The sequence below is a fragment of the Aulonocara stuartgranti genome (assembly GCF_965226115.1).
Source record: "Aulonocara stuartgranti genome assembly, chromosome: 3".
Classification (NCBI taxonomy): Eukaryota; Metazoa; Chordata; class Actinopteri; order Cichliformes; family Cichlidae; genus Aulonocara; species Aulonocara stuartgranti.
Genome location: NC_138941.1, coordinates 9,347,417 through 9,360,217, shown reverse-complemented (window position 1 = coordinate 9,360,217; position 12,801 = coordinate 9,347,417). Strand labels below are relative to the sequence as shown.

Genomic DNA, 12,801 nt, shown 5'->3' with positions numbered 1-12,801 from the left:
CCATGTTTGACCCTCGCATGGCTCGTAGTGACCTCGACTCACGTATTTTATCCTTTAATGATCAATGCAAGTTGTTGGAAAGCCCACTGATAACATGTTTACATGGCTAAAATGTTATGGCTCATTCATTGATAGTATTTTCGCCATAGAAATTGTTATGTCCTATATTGTTGAACCCACCATGTCTATGCTGATGCTCTTTGAACGCACCACATACGTACTCGAGGCCATGCAGTGGCTGCTAGTCTGTGTTCTCAGTATTTTTATGTGTCAGTTCCAGTTTTAGAGCTCTAAAGTGCAGCTATCGTGTTAGGAATATGTTAGGAATAGACAGGAACACTGAGCACACTGAGGTCAAATCTTTATTTAGGGCGACCGTGGCTCAGGGGGTTGGGAATCGCATCTGTAACTGGAAGGTCACCGGTTCGATCCCTGGGCTCTCTGTCCTGGTCGTTGTGTCCTTGGGCTTTACCCTACTTGCCTACTGGTGTTGGCCAGAGGGGCCGATGGCGCGATATGGCAGCCTCGCTTCTGTCAGTCTGCCCCAGGGCAGCTGTGGCTACAACCGTAGCTGCCTCCACCAGTGTATGAATGTGAGAGTGACTGAATAGTGGCATTGTAAAGCGCTTTGGGTGCCTTGAAAAGCGCTATATAAATCCAATCCATTATTATTATTATTATTTTACCACTCGCTGCATTCTTGATGTTCATGTTCTTCTCTTTCCCCTCACCCTGCAACCAGTCATGGTAGATGCTCCTCCTGGAGCCTGTTTTCACTGGGAGGATCTTTGTGTCAAAGGGAGTTCTTCTTCCCACCATCACCAAGTGCTGCTCACAGTGGAGGCGGTTACCTTACACTGTTAAACAGCTTCAGATGACTGTTGTTGTCTGTTGGGTATTGTCACTTATAAATAAAGTTACATTGAATGGATGTATGGATGGATAGATGTTATTGTGACGAAGAGAAAACGATTGTTGACAGATTGATTGTTGTTTTGTGTGTCTGCAGTCTGTCAGGCTGTCTGATCACAGAGGAAGGCTGTACTTCTCTGGCCTCAGCTCTGACCTCCAACCCCTCCCATCTGAGACAGCTGGACCTGAGCTACAATCATCCAGGTGATTCAGGAATTAAGCTGCTGTCGGCTGGACTGAAGGATCCAGGCTGGAGACTGGACACTCTCAGGTATGGAGAGAATGTCTGATAGAGGAGGAAGAGCTGGAAACATTTCCTGTGTCCTTCACTCACTTCCTGTTTGTTTCCTGCAGATGAGACATGAACAATCACACATGCAGGAATATTTTCAGGGACAGACACACTAGTCTAGCTGGATAGTTCATGGATATTTATGTAGGGGTCTCCAAGGAGTCTGGTTGCAGGAACATTTAGGTCACAGGTGTACCTGAGATAGATACCAGTGTACCTAATAAAGTGTCAGCCATGTGTATGTTTCCCATGCTGTATGTCCACAGTGACAGAAGGATGAAACAAGGCTGTGAATCATTTCAGTCTGTGTTTGTGACAAAGAGGCAGACAGGAGCAGCTAACATTTGGAAATGGAAGCTTAAATAATGACAAACTCTACATTCACAGCTGAATTAACAATAAATTTGTTCTCAAGTGCACATTTAGCAGCTAATGCTATTACTGTTTTCCCTTGCTTTCTACAACTTGAGCAGCTATTGCTAAGTAGGCCACTTTGCTCTGCTAAGGATTTATGTGACCATGATGAAAACTCTGATAAGCTAATGCTGCTAAGCTAATACTGTTTATGGGCCCTGTTAGAATCAATATTTCATGCTCATTCTGTTGTTTGAGAACAATATTAACGTTTCACATCATTATAACACAAGAGAAAAGGGTATTAGCGTTAGCTACTAATGCTTATTCACCTCAAATTAGCTTTAGCTGCTAATGGTAGCCTACTTAGCAATAACTGCTCACTAATATAATGCTAATTCACATCAAATTAGCATTAGCTGCTCAAGTTGTTATAAGGAAAGAGAAAACGGTATTAGCATTAGCTGCTAATAATTGTTCACCCCTAATTAGAGTTAGCCCCTAATGGCAGCCTACTTAGCATTAACTCCTGACGTCGTTGTAATGCAGGGGAAAAGAGTTACCATTATCGGATAATGCTAATTCACATCAAATTAACATTAGTTAACAACGGTAGACTTCGTATCATTAGCTGCTGTCATTCTTACAAAGCAAACAGTATGAGCATTAGCTGTTAATGCTTTCTCATCTAACATTAGAATTGGCCACTAATGGCGTATTGTTAAAAAGTAAAAAAACACATTGTTAGCATAAGCGGATGATGCTAATTCACCTAAATTAGCATTAGCTAATGATGGCTACATACCTAGCATTAGCTACTGATATTGATATAAATCAAGAAAATATGGTATTAGCATTAGCTTTTAATGCTTTTTTATCTAAAATTAGAATTAGCCACTAATGGCGTGCTATTTAGCATTACCTCTTCACATCGCAGGGGAAAAGTTAAAATTAAATTTAAAAAAATGTTCAGATTAGCTACTCATATTGTTAAAAAGTAAGAAAAAACATTGTTAGCATAAGCGGATAATGCTAATTCACCTCAAATTAGTATTAGCTAATAACGGCAACCTACTTAGCATTAGCTGGTCATATTGTTATAATGCAAGAAAATATGGTATTAGCATTAGCTGCCAATTCCTAAATACCTAAAATTAGCATTACCTGTAATGGAAGTCTACTTAGCATTAACTCCTCACTAATGTAATGCTAATTCACATCAAATTAGCTTTAGCTTTAGTATTAGCTGCTAGCACCAGCCTACCCAGCACTAGCTGCTCACATTGTTAAAAGGGAAGAGAAAACGATATTAGCATTAGCTGGTAATAATTATTCACCCCTAATTAGAATTAGCTGCTAATGGCAGCATACTTAGCATTAACTCCTCACATCGTTATAATGCAAATGAGGCTAACTTACATTAAATTAGACTGCTGTTATTAGCTAATGCTATTTAGCAGTAGCTGCTCACATTGTTATAAAGCAAAGGAAAACGATATGAGCATTAGGTTCTAATGCGTATTTGCCTTTAATTAGACGTAGGTGCTAATGGCGACCTACTCAGCATTAGCAGCTCAGATGTTGTATTGCTAGGGAAAAGAGTGTTAGCATTAGCCGTTCACATTGTTATAAAGTTAAGGGAAATAGTGTTAGCATTAGCTACTCACATTGTTAAAAAGTAAGTGTTAGCATTAGTGCATAATGCTAATTCACATCCAATTAGCATTAGTTAATAACGGCAGCCTATTTAGCATTAGCAGATAATGTTGAATTTGGCCCACTGGAAAAGTTAAGAACTCAAGATTTAGGAGTGTTTCTCGATAGCTCTTTCTCATTTGAGAAACAAATAAATGTTGTTATTAAAACCAGCTGTAAGCTTTATATTGTTGATTGTCATTTCCCATATGGAAAAGATATATAAATCTTATAAAGTTTGTATCTGTCTTGTGTGAAACTTGTATGAAAAGCATACAAGAGTGAAAACAGATATAAGATCCCTTGAAAAATTATATAATGAAACTTGTATGTTTTCGATACTTACTAAAACAATATATGAAAGTAATGAGAAAGTGGCCACTTTCGTGAGTATGACTTTCATCATATAAGTTTTTAGTCTTTTCCATATGGGATATGCTTAAAAATATTTACTCATACATGCTTAGTTTTATAATCGATTGGATGATGATAGAGGTTCGATCCTTAGTAGTCTGTAAAGACTCTGTGTGCCTTCCAGAGTGCTCTGGCATGCACACACCACTTGGGGCCATGAGAGAGGTCGTACCCTCTCTTACTGATTTATGGTGTAGGACAGGGGTCTCAAACTCAATTTAGCTGGGGGCCGCTGCAGGCAGAGTCTGGGTGAGGCTGGGCCGCATTAGGTTTTCCACAAGAAAGGCATGGTTAAAAAATTCCAATCTTCTCAAATCTCTTTATTTTTATTTTTTAACACAAAATATGAAAAATAAATAAACAAATTAAGAATTAATAAGAAAATAAATCAATCTGTAATACATAAATAAAATAATAATAAGATATTTTTAGTCAGTGAACTTGTGTGTATCTTTCAGTCTTCTATATCTGCTGTGTTTAGATTGAAATGTCTGTATTAACAGTTCTATAACCTTCTTCTGAACATGAATGGAACACTGTAGAAAATGAACTGTTCTTCTGAACATGGCTTCTCTTGCCTACTCCTTGCTGCTAGAGACCTGGCAGCGTTTCCTCTCGCATAGCCGAGCCAGATTTGGCCTGAGGGAGGAAGCAGTTGCGACCCTCAGTATGTCTTGAAGATGATCATCCGTAAGTCTGGACCTGTACTTGGACTTATTGAAGTTCAAAGTGGAGAAGAGCTTTTGGCACAAGTATGTGCTACCAAAAAGGCACATGGTCCGCTTGAACATTCGGGAAAGCCGAGGGAAACTAGGGCTCAAGTCTCTCAAAAATTGTCCAAGCTTGTCTGCTTTTCCACTCACCTCCCTGAACTTTGCTTTGAGTTCAGAGTTGCACTGCAGCTCAATGAGCTCCATTTGAAGCACAGAAGGGGCATCTTGCACATCAAAGGAGAAGGGGTCCGCAAAAATGTGAAAGGTGGCTCTGTGTGTCTTGAAGTCAGCAAATCTGTGATCAAATTCCTCCTGTAGCCTCAAAATGACATCAACATACTCGTCAGCACTGAATGGTGTGCCTGCATCCACGAGAGCCTTGCATGCTGGGAAATGGCAAAGGTTTGTCTGAGAGAGCTGAGCTTTCCAGAGCGCCAGTTTTGTGGAGAATGCTCTCACGTTGTCATAGGCAGCACTGACAAGTTGCCCCTGGCCTTGTAACGTCTTGTTCAGTACATTAAGCTCATGTGTCATATCAACAAGAAAAGCTGAGTCCATGAGCCATTTGGGATCAGTTAGCACAGGAACACTAACTCCATCCTTCTCCATGAAGGCTTCACTTCTGCTCTCAACTCAAAAAGTCTCTTTAATACATTTCCCCTGCTGAGCCAACGTACCTCAGTGAAGTCGAGCACATCCCCATATTCTGACTCCATTTCCTCTAAAAAAGCACAGAACCTTCGGTGCTTTAAGCCCCTGGATCTGATTTGGTTGATGCATTTCACAACAATAGACATCACATTGTCAAACTTCAGGCATTTGCTGCAAAGGACCTGCTGATGGATGATGCAGTGCAGAGCAATGGCCTCCTCCACGCCTTCCTCTTCCAGTTTGTTTTGTGCCACCAGTCCATGTTTCCTCCCTGTCATTGATGGCGCTCCATCTGTTGTTATTCCAACAAACCTCTTCCATGGCAAACCAACATTCTCAATGGCATCACACAGCTTGTAAATATCTGCTGAGCGGTGGTCTGGCCATGCATTGGAATTACTGTGAGCAGCTCCTCCATCACTTCAAAACTGTCATCAACACCACGGACATACATTGGGAGCTGGGCAGTGTCGGTGATGTCTGTGGTCTCATCAAGAGCGACTGAGTATACACTGAAACATTTGGCTTTCTCACACAGTTGGTCATAAATGTCACTTGACAGGTCAGAAATGCGATCTGCTGCGGTGTTGGCAGAAAGGCTGATGTTGCTAAACTGACCTTTCTTTCCCGGACAGACTATATTTGCAGCCTGCAATATGCACTTTTAGACAAATGCACCTTCTGTGAATGGCTTCCCTGCTTTAGCAATCATCTCACTAACCACGTGGCTCCGACTGCTGCATTATTCTCTTTGGTTGCTTTCTTGGAGAAATCTTGCTGCCTCAGTAGATCTGTTTTAAGACTGGCAACCCGGTTCGCTCTCTCGTCTCCCTGGTATTTTGCATCCAGCTCAGCATGTCTAGTTGTGTAATGACGTTTCAAATTGTATTCCTTGTGCAGCGCAACTTTCTCTGTGCAAATAAGACAGGTCGGGGTGCCCCTGTGCTCAACAAAGAAATATTGCATTTCCCACTTTTCCTGAAATTGTCGGTGCTCATCACCAACCTTTCTCTTCACCGCAGGCTTTGAAAAAGACATGTTTGGGGCTATGTGACATTTATAATTCTACTTGGTGTCACTGTCGCATTGAAGTTTCAATCAAGCGTTTAGCCGACAGACGGGGAACGTCTCAACGCGTAGAGAACGTCATTTCTGCTTCTTTTTCTTGCAACCGTAGCACGGCGATCGGCAGATAAAAAGCCGGTAGCAGTCTCCTTTGTTTTTACGCTCGATGTTCATGTCTTTCATGACGACACGAACACCGTGGCGTTTGCAGATGGTAGAAAGTGCAGGGATAGCGAGCGCAAAAAAGGCGACTGCTCACGGCGCCGGGCTGTTGTTACAGGAGAAAGAAGCGGAAATGACACCGTGACATATAACAAATAACATCAGCTGTTTCTGATGTTAGTTGTTTTGACTGCTTTTACATTATATTGAAATATATGTAATGTTCATGTTTGCTGCAATGCAAACGCAGTGATGCAAATAAAAACATGGAGCCACAAATTACGGTGCGACCCTATAATTAGTCCGGGTTACCGGGGACTGTTGTTGCCGATGAACAGGTGTCGCTATGTGACTGCAGACTAAATTGGGCTGCATTGAGTTCATGACTTTTCTTTTATCCCGCCGCCTACGCATCACTGTGAGAGTTAATATGAGATCTCTCTCTGTGGAAAAATAACTTTAAATCCCACTGACGTGTGTATAAATCTATATACGTATAATGTCCCGCTGGGCAGCAACTTAAAAAAACAACTTTTTTTGAAGTGTTGTGAACGCAGCGCGCTGGGGCGAATGTCGGCGTTTGCCCAATAGAAAGGAGGAAGCCAGCCAGGCACAGGAAAGAAAGAAACACTCCAGGGCAACGCTGCTGGAACTTTGACTCATTGAGAAATGTTTCCCTGCTTGCATCAAGCCCGGCTGGTGTCCCCTGAGATCCATATCCCACCCTGATTGGTGGGTTAATTCAGCTCCGCCCACAACACTGTAAAGTGTCATACATTATCAAACTAACATTACATTTTCATATTAAGGTGGGGCCAAAAACTATCGTCCTGCGGGCCGCAATTGGCCCGCGGGCCGCGAGTTTGAGACCCCTGGTGTAGGAGGACACCTACTCTGTGTCTGGTTAAGTATAAGAGCCCTTTGTTAGGGGGACCGCTGGACTCTTAGCACCAGCTTTGGGGTCACAGGGTCACATCTGGAACACACACACACACACACACACACACACAGACACAGACACACAGACACAGACACACACAGACACACACACACAGACACACACACACACAGACACACACACACACGCACACACACACGCACACACGCACACACAGACACACACAGACACACACACACAGACACACACAGACACACACACACACACAGACACACACACAGACACACACAGACACACACACACACACAGACACACACACAGACACACACAGACACACACACAGACACACACAGACGCACACAGACACACACACAGACACACACACAGACACAGACACACACAGACACAGACACACACAGACACACACACAGACACACACACACACAGACACACACACAGACACAGACACACACAGACACACACACACACACACACAGACGCACACACACACACACACAGACACACACACAGACACACACAGACACACACACAGACACACACACAGAGATGAAGTCATCAGCAGACATTTGTTCTGACTGTGTGATGAATGTCAGAACGTCAGGGCTCTGCTTTAGTCACTGCTTGATGATCATTGGCTCATTGTTGAATCCAGGGGCCCAGTCTGACCTCTGACCTTTGCTGCAGGTCTTCTGTGTTATCTCCACTTTCATGTCTGATCTTCTGCTGTATCGTCCAAAATAAACATCTGGATCATTTCCAACACTTCAGCAGATCTTTAGTTTGGGCAGTGCAGCACAGAATAACACATATTGTACTATACTGCCCACTTCCTGATCTTATTGGATCTGTGTGTGAGGTTGGTGAAGGAAACACATGTTTACTGAGTGAGTCGCTGCCATTAGGAACTAGTTTTTATATCACAGCCTGGAAATCACACAGGACCATTTCTGCAAGTGAAAAGTCGTCATTGGAGGAAAATGATTGTGTAGTTTGTGCGACTGAAGAATTGTCCCAACTACATGTGCTGCTGACCTTTGTGAGATTATTCGGTTATCATATGTTACCTTATATATGTAATCAAAGTAGTTGATACTGCTGTAGATCATATTATACCCTGTCTTATTTAATGAATCATTTCAATGTAAGCAGCTATCTCCTGGAAGTTTTCAGTCTTTTGAATATGTGGCTTTACAGCTGAAGGCCCCATCCAAAGTTGTGTTTCTTAATGTTTACAGGCCTCCCAAATACTGCACAGACTTTTTTAATGACCTCAGTGAACTGCTGTCTGTGACCTGTGTTGATTTTGACTGTGTAATTATTGCTGGGGATTTTAACATTCATGTGGACAACCCTCAGGACAAAGGGACTAAAGACCTGAGTAACACTCTGGGCAACTTTGGGCTGACTCAGCATGTAACAGAGGCCACACATAATAGAGGACACACTCTCGACCTACTGATCTCCAAAGGCCTGAGCATTTCAAAGGTTACTGTGTCTGATGTGGGCGTGTCTGATCATTACTGTGTTTTCTTTGAAAGTAAAATCTCAGCCCACACAAATATATCAACAACAGTGATCACAAAACGGTGTATAACTGAACACAGTAGTGCAATTTTTAACCAGGTCTTCCCATTAACACCTGACCTGTCCAGAGGGTCAGTCAATGAGCTCGTCAATAGCTTCAATGCTAACATGTTAAATGTAATGGACACTATTGCTCCCATTAAGGTGAAGGTTATCTCTGGAAGGAAAAAGTCTCCATGGAGAAACTCCACACTGGTGAAAAATGAAAAAAGAGAGTGTAGGAAAGCTGAGCGCAGATGGAGAAAAACAAACCTCCAGGTTCATTATGACATTTATAAAGAGAAACTTCACAATTTTAATTTACAACTGAGGAGTGCAAGGAGGTCCTACTTCTCTGACATCATCACTAAAAACAGCCATAATGCTCGGGTCTTATTTTCTACAGTTGACAGGCTAACAAACCCTCCTGTGCCAGTGGCAGCTGAACTTCATTCGACCATGGCCTGCAATGACTTTGCCAAATTCTTCACAGAAAAAATCCAAAAAATTAGACAAGCAATTGGTACATCAACAGCAGATCCAGGATATGTACTGTGTCCACCAAAAAACTGTTTAAACACCATGAAACAGTTTCATCCGATTAACAGCAAAGACCTGGAGGACATCTTAGGTCAACTGAACTCCTCCTCCTGCTGTTTAGATGTCCTGCCAACAAGTTTTTTCAAAAAGGTCTCAAAGACTTTAGAGTCAGACCTGTTACAGATCGTCAACTTTTCTTTATTATCAGGTGTGTTTCCAGAACCACTAAAAACTGCTGTAATTAAACCTATACTGAAAAAGGACAATCTTGACAAGACACAAATGAACAACTACAGGCCGATCTCAAATCTCCCATTTTTAAGTAAGATCATTGAAAAAACAGTTTCTCAACAGCTCAATTACTTCTTAAAACAGAATAATTGCTACGATGCCTTCCAGTCAGGTTTTAGACAGAACCACAGCACTGAAACCGCTCTGACCAAAGTGTTTAATGACATATGTCTGAATACAGACAGTGGAAAAATGTCAGTCTTAGTTTTACTGGATCTCAGTGCAGCATTTGATACAGTTGACCACAACATATTACTCAAACGACTGGAGAACTGGGCAGGTCTTTCAGGAACTGTACTAAACTGGTTCAAAACATACGTAGAAAACAGGAAATACTTTGTATCAATAGGTAACTTCACATCTGAGCAGACAAGTATCACATGTGGAGTTCCCCAAGGTTCCATCTTGGGACCCCTTCTGTTTAACATTTACATGCTCCCACTGGCACAGATTATAAACAACAACAAAATAAACTATCACAGCTATGCAGATGACACACAAATATATATCACAATGTCACCAGGAGACCGAGGCCCTGTACAGGCTCTTGGTAAATGCATTGAGGAAATCAATGACTGGTTGTGCCACAATTTTCTCCAGCTAAACAAAAACAAAACTGAGGTAATAGTCTTTGGCGCCAAAGAAAAACGATTACAGGTCACCAGAGAACTTCAATCTATACATCTAAAAACCACAAACCAGGCGAGAAATTTGGGTGTAGTGATGGATGCAGACCTAAACTTAGAAAAACACATTAAGACAATAACAAAGTCAGCTTACTATCACCTCAAGAATATTTCAAGGATAAAAGATCTGATGTCTCAACAGGACCTGGAAAAACTAGTCCATGCATTCATCTTTAGTAGGCTTGATTACTGTAACAGCATCTTTACAGGTCTACCTAAAACATCAGTCAGACAACTACAGCTCATTCAGAACTCTGCTGCTCGAGTCCTCACTAAGACCAAAAAAGTGGACCACATCAGTCCAGCTCTGAGGTCCTTACACTGGCTGCCTGTCCGTCAGAGGATAGACTTCAAAGTTCTGATGCTGGCCTATAAAGCTCTGAATGGTTTAGGACCAAAATACATCAGTGACCTCCTGACCCAGTATGAACCTTCCAGATCACTCAGGTCATCTGAATCCGGTCTTTTATCAGTTCCCAGAGTCAGAACCAGACACGGAGAAGCTGCATTCAGCTTTTATGCTCCTTATATCTGGAACAAACTCCCAGAAAGCCTCAGATCAGCTGAAACACTCAGTTTATTTAAATCCAGGTTGAAGACTCACCTGTTCTCAGCTGCATTTGAATAAAGCACCAAATCCACACTTTTAAGCTTAAATTTCAAAACTTACATTTAACTACTGATTTTATCTACTGTTCTGATTTTATCTGTTTTGATTTTATATACTGTTTTGTTTGTTTGTTTGTTAATTAGTTAGTTAGTTTGTTTGCTTGTTTTAATCAATTTTAAATCATGCTTTTTATTTGTTTTTGTTTCTAATGTCTCTGTAAAGCACTTTGAATCACCTTGTTGTTGAATTGTGCTATACAAATAAACTTGCCTTGCCTTGCCTTTAATATAGAGTGTGTGATCAGTATGTAGTTTTAGTTTGCATTATACTTCTGACTTAAAAGAGTGTGAAAATCATTAGATCTATTGGATTGACCTGTATTACTCGACACTGTTGAATGTGTTACACTGTTTCTTGACATGTCATACTGCTGAATCATGAAGAGAATGTTGTGTGCAGAGGACCTTGTGCCGATAATAGAAGAGACAGACCACATTCCATACCCCCACCTTACAGAGAGCAGAAAGACAAGGAGCCGAGGTCATAACTTAGGCGCCGTAAGAGAGAAAGAATGTGAATGTTTAGGCTTTTACGACTAGGTGGGGGCCGCTAGAAGCTATAAGAGGCTGTGTAACCCGTCACCACTTTGAGACTTGCTGTGACCCTCTGCAGGCAGGTCTCCCCATCATGATGGTTCTTATGCTCTTAAGTGTTGAATTATATGGAAATAAATGATTGTTGATTGAGCATTTATACACCGAGTACTGTCCTTCCTTCAGCCCAAAGATTCAAAGAATTGGGAGATTTTCAACACCTTTGACCTTTTCTTTAGGTGCACAGAGGAGTCTGTGGAAACATCCAGAACTGAGGCAGTGCTACAGATGTCTTCAAATAAAGTTTTGTATTTAACCTGTTATTGTGCAGCATACAACCCACACAAAGTTAACGAGTGGCATTGACATGTAAACAGTAAACAGTACTCCATGTAATCAGAATCAGAATACTTTATTGATCCCTGGGGGAAATTATTTTTTGTTACAGTGCTCCATTTTAAACCAACATTAAGACAAGACAGACAATACGCTAACTAAGAATAGTACAATATATACATATATATTCATACATACATACATAAGTCACTCATAAATAAATAGTTGGAAAAGAAACATGTGTAGTTGTAGCAGTAAACAGTGTGTTAGGTGGATGCGTTGTACAGGGAGCCACAGGCAGGAATGATTTCCTGTGTCGTTCAGTGGTGCTTTTCGGTAATCTCAGTCTCTCACTGAACGAGCTCCTGTGACTGACCAGCATGTCATGGAGTGGGTGGGAGGTGTTATCCAACATTGTCTTTATCTTGGACAGCATCCGCCTCTCCGACACCACCTTGAGGGAGTCCAGCTCCATCCCCACAACATTGCTGGCCTTACGGATCAGTTTATTAAGTCTGTTGGCATCTGCGACCCTCAGCCTGCTCCCCCAGCATGCAACAGCATAGAGGATCGCACTGGCCACCACAGACTCATAGAAAATCCTCAGCATTTTCTGGCAGATGTTGAAGGACCTCAGTCGCCTCAAAAAATAGAGACGACTCTGGCCCTTCCTGTAAAGTGCTGTGGTGTTTTTAGCCCAGTCCAGTTTATTGTCAATGTGTACTCCAAGGTATTTATAGTCCTCCACAATGTCAACACTGACCCCCTGGATTGAAACAGGGGTCAAGTGTTTCCTGGTCTTCCTGAAGTCCACGATCAGTTCCTTGGTCTTTGCCACGTTGAGCTGCAGATGATTCTGCTCACACCACGTGACAAAGGAGTCGACCACAGCCCGGTACTCTGTCTCATCATCCCTGCTGATGCATCCAACCACCGCAGAGTCATCAGAAAACTTCTGAAGATGGAGGTCTCTGTGCAGTGGCTGAAGTCTGTGGTGTAGAGGGT

The 12,801-nt window shown here is 42.0% G+C and overlaps 1 protein-coding gene across 2 annotated transcripts in view; it reads left to right on the top strand.

Moving 5' to 3' along the window:
• The window catches only part of LOC309702214 (NLR family CARD domain-containing protein 3-like), a 29,980-nt gene extending 28,177 nt beyond the window's left edge, over positions 1–1,803 (top strand). Inside the window, exons 10-11 of one of the 2 annotated variants that reach the window (XM_082526734.1) lie at positions 1,010–1,183; positions 1,267–1,803. In XM_082526734.1, the coding sequence (XP_082382860.1) occupies positions 1,010–1,183; positions 1,267–1,270 (178 nt within the window). In that variant the 3' untranslated portion in view covers positions 1,271–1,803. Of the gene's footprint in view, positions 1–1,009 lie in introns of both variants that reach the window. The other variant, XM_082526733.1, reaches the window with a different exon arrangement.
• The last annotated feature ends 10,998 nt before the right edge of the window (positions 1,804–12,801 follow it).